The following is a 21,335-nucleotide window of genomic DNA, read 5'->3' as shown; positions in this document are numbered from 1 at the left end:
TCTACTGGTTTGCTATATATTGCTTTTACTATGTTCAGGTATGGGCCTTGAATTTCTGCTCTTTCCTAGACTTTTAGCATGAAGGGGTGTTGAATACTGTCAAATGTTTTCTCAGCATCTATTGAAATGATCATGTGTTTTTTTTTTTCTTTGAGTTTGTTTATATGATGAATTACGTTGATGGATTTCCATATATTGAACCATCCCTGCATCCCAGGGATGAAGCCTACTTGATCACAGTGAATGATCATTTTTGATGTGTTTTTGGATTTAGTTTGCAAGAATATAATTGAGTATTTTTACATCAATGTTCATGAGGGAGATTGGTCTGACATTCTCTTTCCTTGTAGGGTCTTTGTGTGGTTCAGGAATGAGAGTAATTGTGGCTTTTAAGAAAGAGTTGGGTAGTGTTTCTTCTGTCTTTATGTTGTGCAATAGTTTGGAGAGTATTGGTATTAGGTCTTCTATGAAGGTCTGATAGAATTCTGCCCTGAACCCATCTGGTCCTGGGTTTTTGGTGGTTGGGAGGCTTTTGATGACTGCTTCTATTTCTTTAGGTGTTATCGGATTATTTAGATGAATTACATGATCCTGACTCAACTTTAATATCTGGTATCTGTCTAGGAATTTGTCCATTTCCTCCAGATTTTCCAGTTTTGTTGAGTATAAGCCTTTGTAGTAGGATCTGATGATTTTTTGAATTTCCTCAGTTTCTTTTATGTCTCCCATTTCATTTCCAATATTGTTAATTTGGATATTCTTTCTGTGCCTCTAGTTAATCTGCCTAAAGGTTTATTGACCTTGTTAATTTTCTCAAAGAACCAGCTCCTGGTTTTGTTGATTCTTTGTATGATTCTTTTTGTTTCTACTTGGATAATATCTGCTCTTAGTTTGATTATTTCCTGCTTTCTACTCCTCTTGGGTGTATCTGCTTTTATTGTTCTAGAGCTTTCAGCTGTGCCATCAAGCTGCTAGTGTATGCTCTCTCCAGTTTCTTATTTAAGGTGCTCACAGCTATGAGTTTTCCTCTCAATACTGCTTTCTTTGCATCCCATAGGTTTGGGTATGTTGTGCTTATCCTTGAGTAACACATTGTTCAGCTTCCATGTGTATGTGGACTTTTTGTTGTCTTTCTTGTTTTTAAATACAAGCCTTTGTTTATGGTGATATGATAGGATGCATGGGAGCTTTTCAATCTTCTTTTATCTCTTGAGATGTTAATTGTCTTACAACATTATGAAGTCTCACTTATAAATAATTGGCACTTTGTTTCTTAGCTAATGAAGTGCTGAGTCTTTTCTGCTACTATCCCTTTTAAGATACTTCTTATATTCTCCTCTATCTGTCATCATGTTTGCTTTAGGTTTAACATTAAGTTTTTTGATCCATGTGGAAATTGCTTTTGTTTAGTGTGATAAATACATGTCTAACTTTATTCATTTACATTTGGATAACCAATTGGGCCAACACCATTTGTTAAGGACTCTGTCCTTCCTAATGTGCATATTTTTGGAACCTTTCTCAAATATTGGGTGGCTGTAATTTAGTAGTCTTAATACTTAGATGTTCAATATTATATCATTGATTCATGTGTTTGTTTTTAGGCCAATACAAGGATGCTTTTACTACCATGCTTCTGTAACTATTTGAAATCTAGTACAGTAATTTTTCAAGGTTACATTTTGGCTATCTGTAGTTTTATGTGGTTCCAAATGTATTTTAGGAGGTTTTTGTTGGTGACAGATTTGTTTTGTTTGGTGTGTGTGTGTGTATGTGTGTATGTGTGTGGTGTGTGTGTGTGTGTGTGTATGTGTGTGTGTGTGTGTGTGTGTGTTTCTATCACAAAGAATAGAATGGAGATTTTAACTGGGTTTACATCATTTTGTAAATTGCTTTTTGTAAGATGGGTATTTTCATAATATTAATTTTACCAACCCATGAGTATGAGAGAATACTCCTCTTTCTAACATCTTCTTCAATCTCTTCTGATTAAAATTTTGCATGTGGATGTATTTTAGCTCCCTTGTTGTGGTAAATATTATTTGGAGGTTTCTATCCCACAATAGATTATTTAGTTCACTATCAGAAGCACAGTCTCACTCTGCCAGTAGCTGCTCCAGTGTGGGGCTACGCAAATGGACTCTGTCACATGATCTGTAAGCCGTACTCTCTGAGTGGCTCTGTTCCTAGTGGTCCACTCTGCCTGCCCTAGTTACTTATGTCCTGGGTGGCCCAGGACCACTCCAGAGTGTTGTTTTCACTCACTTTTCCTTGGCATGTTGTTGCCAAGCCTTACACACACACTTCCCAATTCCATGGTGGGTTTTGTGTGTCCCACCACTACACCCTCTTTGATTAAGCAGTCACATCAAAGAGCATACCAGAATACTCTGATCCAATTGGTATGAAATAATTTTCCCACATAAAAAAGTCAAATGATCCTGTACAATTCTATACCTTATAAAATATTCATAACAATATTATTCATACAGAGATACACTGAGAGAAACATCCACATCTGATCACCTTGGCACCAATCTACACTTCCCAAATAATAGACATAAAACCTTTGAATTTATAATAAGCCTAAAAAGCACTAGAGATGGGAAGATGTCAACCCTCTATGTTACTTTTGTCAATGTTACTTCTCTGTCAATAACCTTGTGATATAACTTGTCATGTTCTTCAGAGGCTGCTTCTACTCCAGTTGGCTGGCCCTCGTCAACATGTTCGGTCATGATCCACCTGCACAATGACATCATCTTTCCATCTCCTCTCTCTCCTCTCCTTCTTAGTAGCCTCTGTCTTAAACCTGAAGCTTGGGAACTGAAGCACCACCTCTATCTTTCTTCTGCCCAGCTATAGGCATCTTCATTCAACCAATCCTTTTAAATTAAGGAGCAAGATTACATAGTATCATTTTGTGTGCCTGAGTATCTCCTCGTCCCAGGAGGCAACCAGACTTTGAGGGCCAGTTAGATACATAGCAACAGAACAAACTTCAACCATTCCTTGTTAGGTTTATTCCTAGATTGGTATTTACATATTATTTGTGAATTAGATTGCTTTCACATGTCTTTCTGAGCATGCTTAATGTTGATATTCAGAAAGGCCGTTGATTTTGTGCCCTGATGATTTGATGAAATAGTTGATTATTTAACAAAGCTTTCTGATAGAACTTTGATGATTGCACAAAACAACAAAATTATCTTCAACTAGAGAAAACTGATTTCCCTTCTTTGTTAAACTAAGCCATTAAATTAGATGCACAAAAAAGAAAATTCTGAAAGGAGAGACCATGACACACCAATTGTCTTATAAAATTGTTTTATTTTAGTCTATGTAAACTTCTTTCTCAGAAATAGTACCAAAGTGACTTGCTTACAGGTATTTGTAATTTGGAATAAACATAATTAACAAAACAAGTATTACTCTATTGTACAGAAGAATGATGTAAAACATATTTATAGTTTCTATTTTCAAAAAAGGTAATTAGATTTATGAGCTAAAGCAGCTTTTCTACTTAAGCCTATGCGATAGAAAAAGAAAAAGAAAAGAAAAGGTATGTTCTCAGAATCTTGAAGAGTGGCTGGGATGTCTAATTTCCACCACACAGAGCCACCAGGATTTTTTCATAATCTCCTTTGGTTTCATCCTATTGGTATAAAAGAGAATATATTTGACATGTTGAAAAGTCATGATGAATACAAGATGTTTTAATTGTAGATGTAACATGGTGTTTGTAGATTCAGTTTCAAAAAAGTCATACATTACAATGTACAATATAGTTATGTTTTAAAAATCTAAATTAAATCTTCTCCAGGGGAGAATAAAAAATCTCCTCTGAAATAATTTCATATATTAGAATAAGTTATTGCAAATATAATATATTATATCATTAATTGAAGTATATCATTTGATAACTCATGTGAGAAAATATCTGTATCACTCAACAAAAGAAGTAAAAGCTGTGGGCCTATAATTTTCTCATTTAAACTTTAGTTATTATAGTTATCAAATGCAAATAATAAGAGTATAAATTATTGTCTTTCTGTAGGATCAGCCTCCTTGGCTTTCTGTAATATGCTAATTTTTAACACTGTAATACATGACTTGAACATTTATTTTGAGCATTTTATATAAAAAATACAAAATATAAATAAAACACTGAAAATTAATCTTAGTACCAATCTTTTAATCCTTCAAGTTTAACTACAAAATATTTCATGACACATATCAATAATGCCAGGAACTCTGAAATATTCCAAAATTATTTATGCACAAAAGACTAGACATTTCTATATGGTTCAAATGTATTTAGTTCTTTGATAGTCTAGATTTAATTATGTAAAGTTTAATTTATTTATGAATCCTTCATACTAAGAAAGTGAACCAGTCCTATATATACAGTGGATAGATGTAGCATATCATATTAGCTATAATCTTGGAAAATGTTGCAAAAAGAACTTTATTTTATGAAGTGTCATTATAGAAAACACAACATACCAGGATGGCTTGGCAAAGAGAGATTCCGTACTTCTTCTGGTAAAATACTTTGATTTCATTCATGTCAATTTCCGAACGGGAGACCATAATCCTGATCAGTGCCTTATGGCGAGTTCCAGCGCCCTGAGCAGACAGATCATGGGTTCATGACATGTAGGAAACCTCTCAGTGAAGGCACAGAGACTTAAATGGCAATTCTTTTATCTGCTGAGCTATGTCATTGGCCCAAACTTAAGGTATTAGTTTATATCAGAAAAAGCAATATTGACTTATGAAATCTTATTTCTTAGCCAGACATTTGCAACTTCTCATCTGAATATTATACACACACACACACACACACACACACACACAAACCAGTTGGGATAGGGAATGGAGGGAGAATTAATTAATATTCAAGTATTGCTATTATGCCTGCTTGAATTGATAAAATGAGAAACATGCATATCATTTCACAGAGCTCCTCAGTTATTCAAATTGTTAGCTTTTTCCATCTTTCTCTTATGGTTTTCATAAACATGGGTTCCAAAGGGAAGAACATGTTATAACTCCTTTTTTCACATCACAAAATACAAGTGCCAGGACAATCTCCTCTGTGACAATCTCCTTGCTTGATGGTGTAAATGTGAAATGGTTCAAGTATCTCAAACGCATTTCTATACCACCTTCTACCTCTCTAACCACAAAATGATATTTTAAAACATCACTATGAGTCTATGGCAAAATAGGCAGAAATGTCAGCAAGTCAAAAGAAAACTATAAAGCTCACAACCTCAGCTGAAGTAGGTTATTAAAATCACACATAAAAGGGAGATCGTACCACACTTCTCTTGGTGATTTGGGTTTTAAGTAAATTATAAATCACCTTTAAATTTCTTGATAGCTCACCTCATAACCGTATTTACATAAGTCTTTTATAAAAATACATCAAATCCAACAAATTTATTCTAATGCAGAAACATGTTTGTTTCCCTTCAAATCAAATAAAGCAGTAATTTTCTTTAAAGGAAATATATGTAATGAGATTTTTCAAGCAAAAAGCTCTCTATTCTTTTATGTGCAGATAATTTCTCCCTAAACAAAGCCTGTAAGTAGAAAAAAGTACCTTCATGGCATCATGCAGTTTCTCAGCAAAGAAAGCTGGAGTGCTGGTGGCACACTTCACTGTAAGAGATGCACATTTCAGTTAAAATACTCAGCACAAAATTGACATACATATTTTAAAAATAGAAAATAATTTGGTAAAAAGAGTTCTGTCTCTCTGACTAATGTGGGATGTTTAATCTATTAGAAGATGGAGTCGCTGTCCCAAGGCAGTTGTCAACATTTTTTTCTAGTCAATATTTAGTAGTGACTCTACTCTAAATATATTCTCCTCTACGTGAATAAGGGAAAACAAGGATAACGTTATGGCCTACATAAACAGTGTATGTCTCTGGGAGACATGCAAAAGATTCAAAGTTATAGAAATTAACCCATACCTAGTAAAGCTTGTCCAGGACTTGCTCAAGACCATTCACATGGTTACACCAGGAATTCAACGTATATCTCTTGGTAAACCAGGAGGTATGTCCTGCTTGGTCTTTTGCCTTATAAACACAGGTTCAAAAATGTATTCTGCACATCCTTATCTTAAAGGGCATTTGTTTCACTAAAAAGGCCTTTTTAAAGTCATGTAAGGTGGAGTTCACCTTTAATCCAGGCTCTTGGAAGGCAAAATCAAGAGGATCTTTGTGCTTTGTAAGTTTAAGGCTAGCCTAGTCTACAGAGTGAGCTACAGAACAGCCAGGACTGTTACACTGAGAATCCTTGCCTCAAAAAAAAAAAAAAAAATCCTTGAAGTTTTATTATTTCATCATCAGACTTACATATTTCCTTGATGTGAACATGTGACATAGATGCAGAGATGTATCATCTCAGGATTTTTTCTTATAATATTTTTATATGACATCAGTGAAATGCAAGTGTTTGAAGATTCACTATGTTACTTCTACATACCGATGGCGGTGAGGCACTTCTCAATGTCACCCTTCATCTCCAGATCCAGAACTTTGTTCATGTCATGTTGACTGTACTTTCTGTAATTCTGAAACACTGAATGGGAAACTGAAGTTAAGATTTGTGCAAAGCATACTCTCTACTAGTAAACTTTAGCGAGATCAAGGCAACTGACTGAAGGGCTCCTTGCGTGTACCAAACTCATGTGTTGGTCTACAACAATGAACTTTTTTGTTATTCTTACACTCCTCCTTCCCAAAAGATTCAAGGACTATGTCTTAATTCTGAATCGTTGGGAATTTTGATATTTTCTTTTGCTCTCTCTTGTTTCCAGACCAACTACACATTCTTTCCTTCACTTAGGCTCTTGGGGAATCTCTCTCTCTCTCTCTCTCTCTCTCTCTCTCTCTCTCTCTCTCTCTCTCTCTCTCTCTGGCTCTCTCTCTCTCTCTCTCTCTCTCTCTCTCTCTCTCTCTCTCTCTCTCTCTCTCTCTCTCTCTCTCTGTGTGTGTGTGTGTGTCTTTCTGTCTCTTTTCTTCAGATTTTTTGTGTCATTTATTATTTTTTATTTATATCTCTTGTCATAACTACTCCAAAATTTTGAAAGCATGAAAATAGTGAAAATAAGTATGTTACCCACTCCAAAGCCAGGAAGTGTGTTCTCAGTGGTGTGAATGGTCGCAGATCAACAGGCATACAGAAATAAATGGGAAGCATCACTAAAGCTGTTTGAAAGGGAAACACCTCCCTCTCTCCTTCCTCTCACTTTACTGCACAAGCAACATGTGGTCCTCTCCAAACACAGTCCACAGAAACTAATCTCCTGTTACCTCTGCGGAGATGAGAATAACTTCTAGTGGTCAGAATTGTAGTGAACACGTTCACGTCTGTCCCCTTTCTCCTTTCTCCAGCTTCATACAAAGCCTGTCAAGAAATGAACAAGCAACCATGTGACCAAGCGCCGAATGACAAACATAAAAATGTTACATTTAACAAAGGTCACAGAGGCAACTACTCTGTACTCCATATGATCAGAGTGGGCAGCACTGAGGTTGGCCTTTCTTAAAAGTGAACACAGGACAATAAAGACAACAGTATCTCTCAAGGTGTTTTGTAAACATGAAAAACTAAGGATATGTTTTCAGGATATCTCTTTGCTTACTTAGTTGCTTTAAAATTATTCTGCATATAAGACAACTCAAGGGATTCTTAAAACAGATGTGTTCTTTCTATTTATTGCTCAAAGTAATTATTAGCAAGTAGTATCAATTAATCAAAGATTCAACTGCTTTCTAGGTTTTGTCTCTCCCCTCTATATCCACACATATTCCATATTGATGCTAGATTTCTGTACTCAAATTTCAACTATGAAATTTGAAAGCTCTATAGTCTTAGGAAATAATCTAAATACATTTTTTGCAAATGAAAATAATGATCCCTATGATTTTTATTACAAGTATTTACTACAAAATCTAAAATAACAATTTCTATCATAATCCTCAGCCATACTAATTTTTGTAAATATATTTAAAGTCTTTGTAAATATATTTAAAGGAACCCTAATGGTCTGGAAATTGAAAGATATTTACAAACATAAATAAGAGTAATTTTCACTACACACAGTTACACAATGTTATTTTTTGATATGTTTGCACAATTTCTCTTAAAACAAAGTGTTCAATGTGTTTCTTGATTTCACTTTACTTAGCAATAATTTCCTTTCCAAGATGAGCATAATGATGATGATTGTTTTTAGTCCCAACAACTGAGAGAAGGAGGAAAGAAGATTTCAAATTACATTACCCACAAAGAGTTGGGCTTACATATACTTATCTTCTTACACTATAAATTTAAAATTTCGAGTGTTCTCAACCCAACAGTTATTGGGAAAGACAGATTGTTATTTAAGTCATCATTGGCTTTCTGAAGAATAAGATCAATTTGAAACAAAATGACTATATTTTCTATCCCTGGGCTACAAGAATGTGTGTCTAATTAAATAAACATTAAGGAACTATTGGATTCTCAGAGGATCCAAGATCTACTTCCACGTAGAGTTAAGAAGGTTTGCATGTTCTTGCTTACCCTGGCATCTGTATCAGCCAAATCTTGATTCACACCCAAATCCTCACAACGGTCACCCTGAAAAAAAATACACCAATATATTGTAAGATTTTTCTGTACAATGTAATCACAAGATATGCTTAATTCTCTAAAATTAGACAATAACCTTTGAGGAAAAAGAGTGAAAAACAGTGTCTATCTTCTCCAGAAATGTTGCACTGAGAAACATAAACAAGACAAAACAGAGCAAGTCTGCATGAGTGTACTTAGATGTGCTTCCTAAAACACCTGAAGCTACTGAAGATGAACTTTAAATGTCTTAACTAAAATAGTGGTAGGAAGTTAGAATACAAAGAAATTATTTTATGCCATTAATTGTGCATCATATATATCAAAATATAACACTGTTCTCTCAAATACATACAAGTATGTTTCATCAATTAAGAAATACTAATTTTAAGAGAGTTTCTCATTCCTAGAAAATAATCACAACTCTAAGATTTTACTGAATATAATAGCAAAGACATTTCCAGAGCACTTAAGTTTTACCTTGGCAAGAGCCAGCAAGGTTTTCCGAAAGTCTCCAGAAGTGTCTGAGGTGATGTCTTTGGCCAGATCTCTTTTCAGCTCTAGGAGATAAGAAAAATAACTTTTGTAGTAAATTATTAAAATATAATGATGAAAATAACAAACTAGTATCTTACACACTTGTACCAGTTTGTCAGTTACACGGTTGAACGACTCATGTTACATAGTTCTGAGAATTCTGTTCATATTACATGTAAAGCATGTTATATGTGTTTTATTAGGATGTAAAAATAAAAGCAGCTGAAATATTACTGAATTGTTAAGATTGTAATCACCTGCCTACAGATTAATAAAAGAAAACTAAGCAATGCTGTGTATGAAAACTCAGAGTCACAAATAGTTTCTAACAAGAATGAATTATTAAACACACATTACCAAATCATTTTGAAACATACTATGTCACATTTTAATTGTTAAAACAAATAGGACATTATTTATAAGGAGAAGCGGACAGTAATTGCTTGAACATTGGCTATTTATTGAAATTTGACATGTATGTGCTCAATGGCATGTACATATGCAGTTATTTAAAACTCATTTCTATACACACCCACTTAGTTTCCAAATGTACTCCTTTACTAAAAAAAACTAACTTAGTTTGTAATGAAATAGATACAGCACGTTAAGTTATTAAGTCTTCAGGATTATGGGAAAATGTGAATATGTCTACTTTTGTAAACTTTGTTTCATTAAACACATTAATAATTATATCTCTTGAATTATTACAGACAAATGGCTCTAAGGCAAGCATCAGTTTTGGAATAAGAACTGCAGAAAATGTGGTTGAAAACTTTCCTAGTTTGACTCACTTGCTAAACTGAGTACAATGTGAAATGTTGTCCCATGAGTATTCAGTAAGAAAATCAGATAAAAAGAATCTTTATAAAGCCACATATTAGTTTAGCAAAACAACAACAACAAAGGCACTAGCTCAGAGGACCAAGAAAACTACCAGAAACCAGAGGCACTCAGCAATGCCCTGCTCAGTGAGGAGCGAATCAGTGACTCAAGCCTTCACTGTCTGATGAGCCATCCAGAGTCTTTCATTCAAAGTATCTACCCAACCAGAGAGAAAATGAACTGGACCGGTTTTGCTCTCAATAGTAAAATTAAGATTCCCAACAAAGGGACTGGAGAGATGGCTCAGTGGTTAAGAGAACTGATTGTTCTTCCATAGGTCCTAAGTTCAATTCCCAGCAACTGAAAGACAGGAACATGCGTGTGTGTGTGTGTGTGTGTGTGTGTGTGTGTGTGCGCACGCGCACACACACACACACACACACACACACATACACACACACATACATATATATAAATCCCCACACAGGATTAGAAAGGTAAGTGAAAAGTATTCTGATCAGAATTATTTATTCTAATTATTTAGTCTTTTCAAAATAAAAGACACCAGGTAGTTCAGGACAGTTGAAATACTTTTAGAAAGCTATTTAAGTCCAGTAATGCTCTGAATTAAATCCTCTTCATAACCGTTTATGCTAACTGGCTCTGGGAGACATATTCTGTAAGAGGTCAAGTTGCATGTGGGTTGTGGCACCTGTTTTCTCTCTGCACCTCACCCTGTATACCGGGGATATTGCATCATGCAAGGAGAAACCATGTTATAATGTAGAATTTCTAAAGCATACACAATCACCACCCATAGCTGACTTTCAAAATGTATTTCTATCTGATTTCCTGTCTAATTCAGGCACACACACACTGGGGCTGACCTTCTGTGTAGACTCTATTAATCTCTCTGATTTGTTGGTTAGTTCTTGTTGTCAAAATTTCAATTAGAGTGTCTTCATCTGTTCCAAGTCCCTGGATTTAAAGAAAAGAAAATACATTTAAAGTTGTTTTATTCAAGAAATCATTTTGTTTTGTTCATATTTTTAAAAACTTACAATATCTCTCTAAGGCAAAATAGTTTATGTTCAGTATTTGGGTTAAAAGTTAAAAAGTACATATATTTGATTTATGCATCTGAAAAGCATAAAATTTGTTTCAATATTTATTTTTTTCTTGTATCTCTGACTGATTCATTAAATGATTAATCCACTCAGTCACTGAACTCTGAATGACTGACCATCTAGTAGATAAGGAGGGCTCACCACAGTAACATAGAGATATGCCCTGTGTAATTTTTTTAGGAGAGTTATTTTTATTAAAAGGATAATATAATGGGCTGGTGAAAAGGCTCGGCTATTAAAAGCACTTGCTCATGTGCAGAGGAGGTACCTAGATTCAATTCCTGTCATCTACCTAGTGGCTCGCAACCATTCATAAATCTACACACTGAAAGATCAAATGCCCTCTTCTGACCAAGAGTGTCAGGCACACAGGTGATATCTAGACAGAGATACATTCAAGTAAAACATTCATTAGAATAAAACATCTTAAAACTGCTAGGAGCCTGGGGATGGGGTTAGTGAGAATAATTTACCTTCATGGCACCTCGAAGTTCTTCTGCGTCAAACTGAGCTGGAGTTTTTAGCATAGCCAAAACCACCTCCTCCAGGTGACCTGTAAGAGCTTTTCTTAAAGTTTCATCCAGGGGCTAGAAAAACAAAAGGATTAGTGAGTTCCTAACCATCTTACTGTGACACATCACAGGTCAGTCAGTCATCTGAGCTCCTTTCCTCCTGGCTAAACAGCAGTTGGATATTTAGGATACCCTCTTGATTCTTTAATGTAGAGTGCCCAGATGAAATGCACTGCATCCAATGCTAACTTCCTAAAGGATTGTGTTCTCTGTGTTCCTCACAAGAGGGGTATCACAAAGCTCAGAACACATAGCTGCTGTGTGCTTTTCATTGGCCTACTAAATACTATACTTTAAAAAAAAGGTACCCTCCATTTTTTAAATTGTACCCAATTAAAAACAAGCTATCTATAGTTGCCACAGAGAGGTAAAGTTCACTTCCAACATAAAGTTGCAAAAACATATTTAGATTTCTTAAGAAAGCAGATCATTCTAGTTTCAGTGACATACAAAACAAAGTGCACTTCACTACGAATTCTGTGTGCCTCCATAATTTTTGGTGCCTATTTTGCTCAAACTGATGACTGGCCTTCCTCATAGAGCTCCACCTCTGAAAGACGTTATGGCAAGATGGTCAATGTTTGAACTGAGTAAATTTGTAAAATGTGATCCGATTGCAACAAAAGAGACCAATACAGTGACTCCCACTGTGGAAGTAATGGGCTAACAGTATTTAATATAGGAAAAGCTGAGAACTGTGACTCAGAAGCACACGGAACTGTGAACATGAGCCAACTAAACGTCTGAGTTGATGACTCTCCTCACCTTTCCAGTCTCCTGTAAGTATGCTGCCTTGATCTGCTGGCGCTGAGCATTGGTTCTCTTAGTAAGAATGTCAATGATGGTTGCTTCATCAACACCTGGAAATAAAAAGTCTGAGGCTTTCACATCGATTCCCTCCATCACCAACAACTGACAGAAAGTGATTTGTTATCAAGGCGGTACTCAAAGCACAGTCATCGCAAAGCTGGGAAAGAGAATTGCATCAGCCTAGGAAATGATCAAATGCCACACCAAGTATCAAAATGGAGAACCAAAGATGGCACCTCATTCATTTGAATGGAACGAAGAGCCAGATAATAGCTTCTGGACTTCGGCACTCCAGATACATATTCAAACCCTCAGTGTGATCACTGATGCTCACTTAAGCATTGATCTTCTCTAAAAACAGGCTGGAAAGGACATCTGGTCTAGCAACAGAGATTCCATCACTTACCAAACTTTCCTAAGTACTGAAAGGAAGAACATCTTACTCTTTGGAAGCAAAGTTAAACTGCACAATACATGAAGGCCTGAAAATGGAAACCTTCCTGCCTCAGCCTCTGTGGTACTGATGTTATAGGTAAGACCCATTGTAGCTGAGTAAATCTTTTTATGTCTGCGTCACTCAGGCTTGTTTTCCAACAACTGTTCAAGTAGTTTCCGTGAAATGTTCCGAAGGAGATTATTCCATTAAAACACACTCACCTTTAACCATGATAGCTTTGTGCAAGGCAGCAACATCCGAGGATGGATTAAAAGAAGGGTAGGGGCTCACAGCTGACCCAGGTCCACCTTTGGATGATTTTACAGATTGCTATGCGCACAAAAGACATGAATTAGACTCCATTCATTCACGTTGGTGTCTGTTTTAACATTCACATGTTAACTACTTCATAATATTTTGACTACTTACAACATATTCCTGTTCTTGATTGTCAATAAACCAGGCCTGCTTGAGGAATTCTGATACCATTGCCATTTTTAAAGAAGTATCTGGAAAGAAAATGAATAGGTACTTTTATATAATAAAATCAATATGCATGAAGACTACCCTTTACAATTGAGACGCTACAATAGAAAGCAAATTTGGCCTTATCTGTTGTGATGATTCTTACTGATAAAATGAAACTCACAGCCTCTACTCAGAAATGAAGCATTTAATTGTTTTTTTCCAGTTCTGTCCTCTAAGGTTCAAAAGCTTAAAGCTCATAAATATAGGGTCTGAGAAGAAGAGCTAATGATTACATCCCTGATCTAAATTAACAGACCACCCAGAGATGCTAAGCAAGAAGGATGCAAAAGCTTTGGTATGTCTTCCCTTGCCTCAGGAAATCTAAATCTATGGTTGAAAGCACAAAGCCTAAGGAAACTTCTGGTGAAAGTGCTGCTTCAAAAATGGCTCTCTTGAAATAAGTCAAAACAAATCTGGTAGAACACTTCAGAGAAAAAATATAGAGGGAATGTCATATTTAAGAGGCTGTGTAAAGTTTGCTAGATGAAGAAATGTTAATAGAAGTTGCAACAAGGAATTTACATGCATGTCCACAGAGCAACATCATTATGTGTGTGAACAAGAAGCACTGTGATCCCATTTGTGTTGTAGGAGAAGCATCTTTTTTACATCTCAGGGAATCATAGTAAAGGGTGAAGAGAAAAACAGACCATTCAGTATGTCGTGCAAGCACCTGTGTGCTCAATTAGGACGTGTGCCAAAGGCATGTCCGGAGATAATTTGCTTTCTACTATGAAGTAAGATAAATCGGGCACCGTCTGACAGGACTGGATCAACTTAAAGCTCTATGCGTTTTTTGAGGGAAAAAATGCAGCTTCCTTTCTTTTTTCCTTTCTTCCTTTTATCTTCTTTCTTTTCATCCTCTTTTTTCTTTTTCATTGCTTGTTGTAAAATTACTTGAGTAGATAACTATCTTCACATTTCTTCACATTTGAACAGTTTAGACATAATTCTTGTATATATACACACACACAAATAGAAAAGTATTATTTTATCAATTGTTTTGGCTCTATTCTAACAGGAAGCATTTGGGTGATGCAGAAATTATTGGCAACTATCATAAAGGGTGTCTCAAGTTACCTCCAGAGTTTGTAGCCTGGTAAAGTTTGTATTTAATGGGACATACTGTTTAAAACATAAAGTATGCTAACAACTGGTCAATTTTCTTCTCAAACTCGCACACATACACACACACACACACACACACACACACACATACATCGATGATTTCTTTCATTAGAATTCACATGGGTTTTTTGAAGCTAGTATGCAGCATCTAGTCTAATCTATCTCTGACACCCTCTGGAGATTGCTCAATGAATTGCTTTGAGGAAGGGTGGAAAGATAATCTCTGGGATTTCAGTTTCTGATATGTAGCTATAAAACGTAGGAAGAGTAAAACTCATAAAGTCATCCATTACTAGCATGTGCAGATAAAGTACTTTTGTCTTCATCTACCAGAAGAATGATCAATCTTCAAGTAACAAGATTAAGTAGCAGAGCAAAAATAATACCCGAAACAGAAATATTCTGCTCCTAATGATGATAGAGCTTTTTAAAATTACTAATTCTGTCATTTGTATGAAGAGTATTACCAAAGTACTGTATTTGTTCTCACATCAATGCCTTCAAGGCTATTCCCTAAGGTAAACTCATGACATGCAATCATTCATGGCATTGTACTTCCTGCTAGAGTCAAAGTTGGTGTAAGTGCTGTTGCCACACGGCATTTCACATTCTGACTGCCAAGTTGGCACACCTACAGCTTTGTAGTTCTTCTGGCGAAGTTTCAGCATTCAGAGTTTCTATCTTGACCACCACACCCAAGCCCTAGTAAAATGGAATCTTTGAAATGAATGATCTGATCATCTTCTTAAAAAAAAAATCAGTACCTTTGTTGTTATGACAGAAAAATTCTTCAAACTGGAGTATAGTTTACAATCAAAAGTGAGTATGACAATTCAATATTGATCTTAGGAAGTTTATGAAAGTACTGTGCCTTCGTGGCTTTAGAGATATTAAAGATAACTGTATTGTGCACAACTTTCTTCCTGAAACCTGAGAAAGCTTAATGAAATAATGATTCTGTTAATTATATGGTGCAACAGAACAAGAAGAAGTTGGTTGAGCACTGTACTTGACAAGAGTGTCCTTAGAAAAGACAGCTTGGAACTTCTGAGCATCCTCATTCTAGCCTGCTATATATGCCTAGGCCAGGACGGTCCAGAAAAGCAAAGCATCCAGAAGAGAATAGTCTTCATGAATGTTAGCAAAAGAAAATAAATTCTAGAGTGAGCTTCTAGAACTTAGAAAAGTTTAAGGACTATAAAAAGATATATGTTGCTCTAAAGAAAATTTATTTTATCACAGCCTGCTAAGTGCCAGAGATATTAGCCTTCATTAACAGAATGGCTTACATATAAAAAAACTGTTCAGATTCCACAGGAAAAATGTCAGGCAAATTTATAGCTGAGTTTCTGTGCCTACTTATCATTTATATTCTTCATGGAGACAAACTTAATTAAATGGAAGATATTATATCTTCCATCTTATTTGTTTTAATAAAATATTGCTTTATCTCAATACATACTTCAATTAGTTAGCAATAAGTTTTCAATCCAAGTTAATCTCCAGGACTAAAATGAGATAATTCAAAGATAACCCAAACTGAAGTTAAAGCTATTTCAGTTTTTCTTTTCTAGACAATTGTGTGTGTGTGTGTGAGAGAGAGAGAAAGAGAGAGAGAGAGAGAGAGAGAGAGAGAGAGAGAGAGAGAGAGAGAGAGAGAGAATAGGCACTGCCTATTAATTTTCCCGTATTTGTCGATTAAGTGGGAATTGTCTGAGAATTAGGCTTTTGTGGATTTATGTGTAGATGGTCATCTTCATGCTTCTTTCTGAGTATCATGGAACGTGACTTCCAGAAACTGTGTGGAAAGCAGGTGAAGTTCCTGGTTTACCAAATCTTCCTGGTTTCAACATTATTTCTGTGTTAATTGCAAGGCACAAACTGAAGAAACAATTGTTGAGTAACTTACTTATTAACACAAGATTGTGTCCCCAAAGATGACAGCTGTGTGGCTTATGTCCTGGTTACATGCTAGGACTATCAGTTTCACAATGATAGTACAAGATCAGTGCTATTTTTTAATCCACTTGAGATCCAGATTCATTAATAGGGAATCCATTGGAGACTTGAGAGATTTTACTGCTGCCTGGGGATATTTATTTTCACATGGTTTTGCTTTATGTATACTTCTTCCTTGAATACATAGTTTGTAAGCCCTTCCCACAACTACCCACACAAAGAAGATAATTAGACTGTTTAATGGCCATGTGAGAAGATAATTAGAATATACAATGACATCACTTTAAAAAGCCATTTAGCCAAAGGTAGCTCCTGGATATTTTGCTTCAGGCTTTTGAGCAGGGAGTTTCTGTTGCCTGAAATGCTCTGACCTCATCACTGCCTTTTGCCTGACTCACTGCTCTTTGATGAAGACTAAGCTAAGGCTTCATCACATCTTCACCTCCACTGGTACTCAGCTCTGCACTGGGGGACCTGTGAAAGCATCTTATCTCTTCCCATCCAATAGCCTCCTGCCATTATGCATTAAATCTTCATGTTGGGATCTAATCCTCTAGCAGTCTTCTCTGAAGACAGAGCATTCCCTTGGTATCTGCAATACATCATGAAGTACCTGGAATTCTTTATATTCATAAGCATTACGAATTATTAAATAAACAAATAAACCTTATTAAACAAACAAACAGCACACAGGGAAACAGCGACACAAATTTAACCCAAAATGACAGTGTTTTAAATAGTATTAAATTAGAATTTAATTTAAATTAAATAGATTTAAATGGAATCATGGTACTGCAGGCTTTCCTTTTTTTTTTTTTTTTTTTTTTTTTTTTTTGAGCTTCTTTAACCAGAAATTTGACTTCACAAAAAACATGAAACTTCTTCAGGTGGTTTCAATTTTTAAAATTAAAATGGTAAAATAAGCAGTCCTTAGAAACACACTGTAGCTCCAAATCACCTAGCTTACATTTCACCTTGAGTCCAATGAGGAATTAGCCCAAAGGAGAAAGGTATTGGATAGATTGGATGCTTGATCATTCTGATAAATGTGCAAGTTTGGAGGAAAAAGACATATTCAACTTTGAGACTTGTTTGTAGTTCACCACTATAGATCCATAGCTTGTTGTTCTGACTTTAAACATGGAACAAATTAATAGATCTAGAGAGAACTAACTAAGCCTGTCCAGCTGATGCTGTGTTCAGATATCAACACTGCAGAGGTTTTTGCTTGGGAAAGTATTAAACAAACATCTGACTTTAGCTGGCTCCTAAGAGTGTTGCTATAGTCCCAAGAGCAGCGATCTCAGATCAGGTATCTAGGAGGTATAGGTGTGTTTCTGGGCTCTGGTAACCACATAACTTTTAAAATGTGGAAGAAGCCATTTCAGAATCAGGAAACCAGCTTCTTACCACATATGAGTCAGCTGGAGCAAGTCTGAGCTGCAGCTAGCAAAGTGTAGTCTCTGCGCAGTATTAGAGGCATTGATTTCTCAGAATTCATACGACTGAGGCATCCAGGGCAAGAAGAAGCACATTTTTAATTGACACCCATAAAACTGGAAGATGAGATGTGTCATTAACATCTTTAAGCGGGCTGAGAAAAAAGTCCTTGAGGGCACATTTGTAATAAGCCCAGTGAGTAGTTAGGAATCATCTGCGCCCACTTGATCCAAAGCTATACAGCTTTAGATTTGTTTTTGTTTTCCTAGGGAGTTTATGTCTGTATCTTATGTGACCAAAAGACATCAGTAGGCAGAGGAGTTTCTGTAGGGCCCCTCTGGCATTCTGTGGGATGAGTTGTCTGACCTCACCCTGGAAAAAATTTGCTTTCCCCTTAGGTTTTCAAACCACACCAGAAAAGCCTGTCTATGACACAGAGATTGTAGGGAGGGAATGTGGCCACTCCCTGTTTAAATGAGTCGAGTAATAAGCGGACCATCTTAAACTATGAGTAAACATAACATTGATTCAAAACGTTAATTAAAAAGGACATGGAGACCACTCTGAGGCTGGGACTCATTTAGTTTTATTAAAGAAAAATATTTTTAGCTATGAAAGCCTTCTGTTTTGAAACAGTTCTTTAGAGTTTTCCACTTCTGGTTTCTCTGGGCCCTCACATGCCTCCCACTCCAGCACTGGACTCACACAAAACTCAGAGCTCTTTGGAAAACCTTCCCAAAGAGGAGGAAACAAAATCCTCCCTCTAAGTTTTCCAACACACTTTCTCTGTGCTCCTCCAGTAACTCAGCAGCAAGACACTAAACTTGCCAGTTTCAGAAATGCATTTCTCTAGTTAAGAAAGGTAGGACTTTATAGTTTGTAATGTCTAACAGATAAAAACACACAGTATAATGTTGCAGCAAGATTTACTAAGACATTAAATGCAACAAGCCATAAATCCTGTAGTTGAAATCGGCAGTCAACAGCACTTCCTTATGAAGCCCCAGGCAAACCAAGAAGTTCTTACCCGATTTTGTAGTTTCTACAGAAAACAGAACTCTGTCAAATGAAAGCTTAGCCTTACCTTTGTATTTGCTTGTCTTCCTGGGAACTGAAGAGAGGCTCTGCTCAGATGGTTTCAGACTGGAAGTTGAGGGTTGGACTCCTGATTTTATAGGACATGAACCGAAGCCACACCTAGCAACCAGAAGTTAGTAACTGGCTGTCTTTTGTTTGAAGCACTGGCTCAGCCCTGGTCAAAACCAAGGAGAAACAAGTCTTGCAAAACTACTCCCGGAACCAACTCAGCTACAGAAAGAAAAAACGGAGTCATGGATTGCCCCTGCCCCCACCCCTGCTTTTCCTTCTGAGGTTTTATTCCTCCCAGGAAGGGGACAGGGCAATTGGGCTCCAGCTTTGTTGAGCTCCCCGCACTATCTTAAGAAACTTACTGGAATTCCTTTAAATAATAAGCCTATTAACCACAGAAACAGAGTAAAACTAGGCACATTAAATCCAAAAATCAAAATAAAAAGCACATTAACCACAAAACTAAAAAAGAAAACGAAAAAGGGAGGGGAGAAGGGATTACTTTCAGCCTGAAAACTTATTACTGCATGACTTGGAGGGCTTACTTTACTTCTCTGCATTTGTTACCATTTTTCTATGTAGATGTGCATTACTAAAGCTCTACTTATTCTCAATAAAGTGTCGACAATTGAAATAGAACTTATTTGTAGGCTTTTAAGTGATGCTTTAATGTGTACTTTTCTTATAATTCACCAGCAATGCCCCTGCCTTCCAGCAAGCCTTTGGAACTGGTAAAACTAAGGAACAGGAAACACGCGAAACACCAGATTTCTTCAATATTTTCAATAACCAGTACTAAAACTGTAATTATAATGATACTTAATAAAACATTGGTATTGAAAAAGAGCCTATTTTCTTAGATTCTGAATCTACTCAAACCACATAAGCAGAGTAGAAATAGAGCTTTGGTGTTGTAGAAGAGTTGATCAATCCACAAAGACCTGGAAGTGTGAACTGTAAGGATTAATAAATTAGCAACAACTGCACAACAGGTGTCATAGGAAATTTCCCACTTGATGTAAAGAAGGGATTTTTTTTTCCAGGAACCTCATTGTGATTTACCTCATTCTTAATAAAACCTATAAAAAAATACTATCCGCTGTTTCCTCTGAACTTTGTATACTAAAATTTTGCTTGCATTGTACTTTTAAAAAATAATTTATTTACTGTTTTATCTTATGCGCATTGGTGTTTTGTCTACATCATGTCTGTATGAGGGTGTCAGGTCCCCTGGAAAAGGAGTGGCAGACAGTTGTGAGAGCTGCCATGTGGGTGCGGGGAATTGAAGCTGAGTCCATCTGGAGAAGCAGCTAGTGCTCTTACCTGCTGAGCCATTTCTCCAGCCCTCAGTATACTTCCGTACTGTGTCCCTTCCTGTGTCCCTTCGTCCCCTCTTTTTTTCAACTGGCTTTCAGGTAATTATATATTTCATATTTATAAAAATAAACAAATGATTGCTTAGTATCTTTTAAGTAAACTGCTTTATATGTGAACATAGTGACCTGAGTTTGATCCCCAGAAGCTAAATTTACAAGCCTATCATAAAGGCATGTGTCACCTATGAGTAGAGACATAGAGATAGATGGATCCCTGAGACTTATTGATCACTGGTTTTGTCTAACTGATGTATTCCAAGCTGACCAAAAGACTCTGACTCAAGAAACAACTTGACACCTGAGCCTGAGCTGTACCTCTCACTGCCATAAAAATGTATACACAACACACACACACAAACACACACACACACACACACACACACACACACACTCCAATCATTCAGTAGACCAAAAATAGAAGCTCATACCTGTAATCTTTGCAATGGGAAGGTAGACACAGCAGGGCTTTCATAACTTCAAGGTCAGCCTGGGTTACACAGTGGCTAATAGTTTAGATTAAACTACAGTGTAAGGTCTTTCAAAAGAAGAAGAAAAAAGGAAGACAGAAAAAAGAAGATGAAAGAAAAGAAAAAATAGAAAGTCAATGAAGATAGTATCTTAAAATTAGCAATATTTATGACATATACTGAATACTCCATGCCAATTTCATCAAAGCCAATGTGGCTTTAAGTTCTGTGGCCATTTAAATACTTAAAGAAAAAATTGATATTTTTGATACATGCTGCATGTGTGTGTCAAAAATAAAAATCAACTAATTAAGATACATGCACCACAATGTTCATAGCAGCTCTATTTATAATAGCCAGAAGCTGGAAAGAACCCAGATGTCCTTCATTAGATGAATGGATACAAA

General features: G+C 36.1%; 1 protein-coding gene across 1 annotated transcript; it reads right to left on the bottom strand.

Moving 5' to 3' along the window:
* Window positions 1-3,325: 3,325 nt before the first annotated feature.
* On the bottom strand, window positions 3,326-19,177 carry ANXA1 (annexin A1). Its single transcript, XM_080912863.1, has 13 exons — window positions 19,081-19,177; window positions 13,371-13,450; window positions 13,163-13,271; window positions 12,461-12,555; window positions 11,597-11,710; window positions 10,884-10,974; window positions 9,118-9,197; window positions 8,590-8,646; window positions 7,335-7,428; window positions 6,505-6,600; window positions 5,612-5,670; window positions 4,507-4,629; window positions 3,326-3,655 (listed from the first exon to the last, which is right to left on the bottom strand). Exons 2-13 carry the CDS (start codon window positions 13,434-13,436, stop codon window positions 3,599-3,601), a joined length of 1,041 nt encoding a protein of 346 aa, XP_080768989.1. The 5' UTR covers window positions 13,437-13,450; window positions 19,081-19,177; the 3' UTR covers window positions 3,326-3,598.
* Window positions 19,178-21,335: the final 2,158 nt, after the last annotated feature.

This window comes from Micromys minutus, assembly GCF_963924665.1.
Source record: "Micromys minutus genome assembly, chromosome: 2".
Lineage (NCBI taxonomy): Eukaryota > Metazoa > Chordata > Mammalia > Rodentia > Muridae > Micromys > Micromys minutus.
This window is presented reverse-complemented; position numbering and strand designations above follow the sequence as displayed.

What these genes read in the sequence shown, in the direction of transcription:
- ANXA1 (XM_080912863.1), bottom strand. Translation starts at nt 13,436, where the DNA reads ATGGCAATGGTATCAGAATTCCTCAAGCAGGCCTGGTTTATTGACAAT. An exon ending in AACTTCGAGGTGCCATGAAG is followed by an intron (nt 10,975 to 11,596) that starts GTAAATTATTCT and finishes CTTTAAATCCAG; the next exon opens with GGACTTGGAACAGATGAAGA. An exon ending in AACTGCATGATGCCATGAAG is followed by an intron (nt 4,630 to 5,611) that starts GTACTTTTTTCT and finishes CTGTCTGCTCAG; the next exon opens with GGCGCTGGAACTCGCCATAA.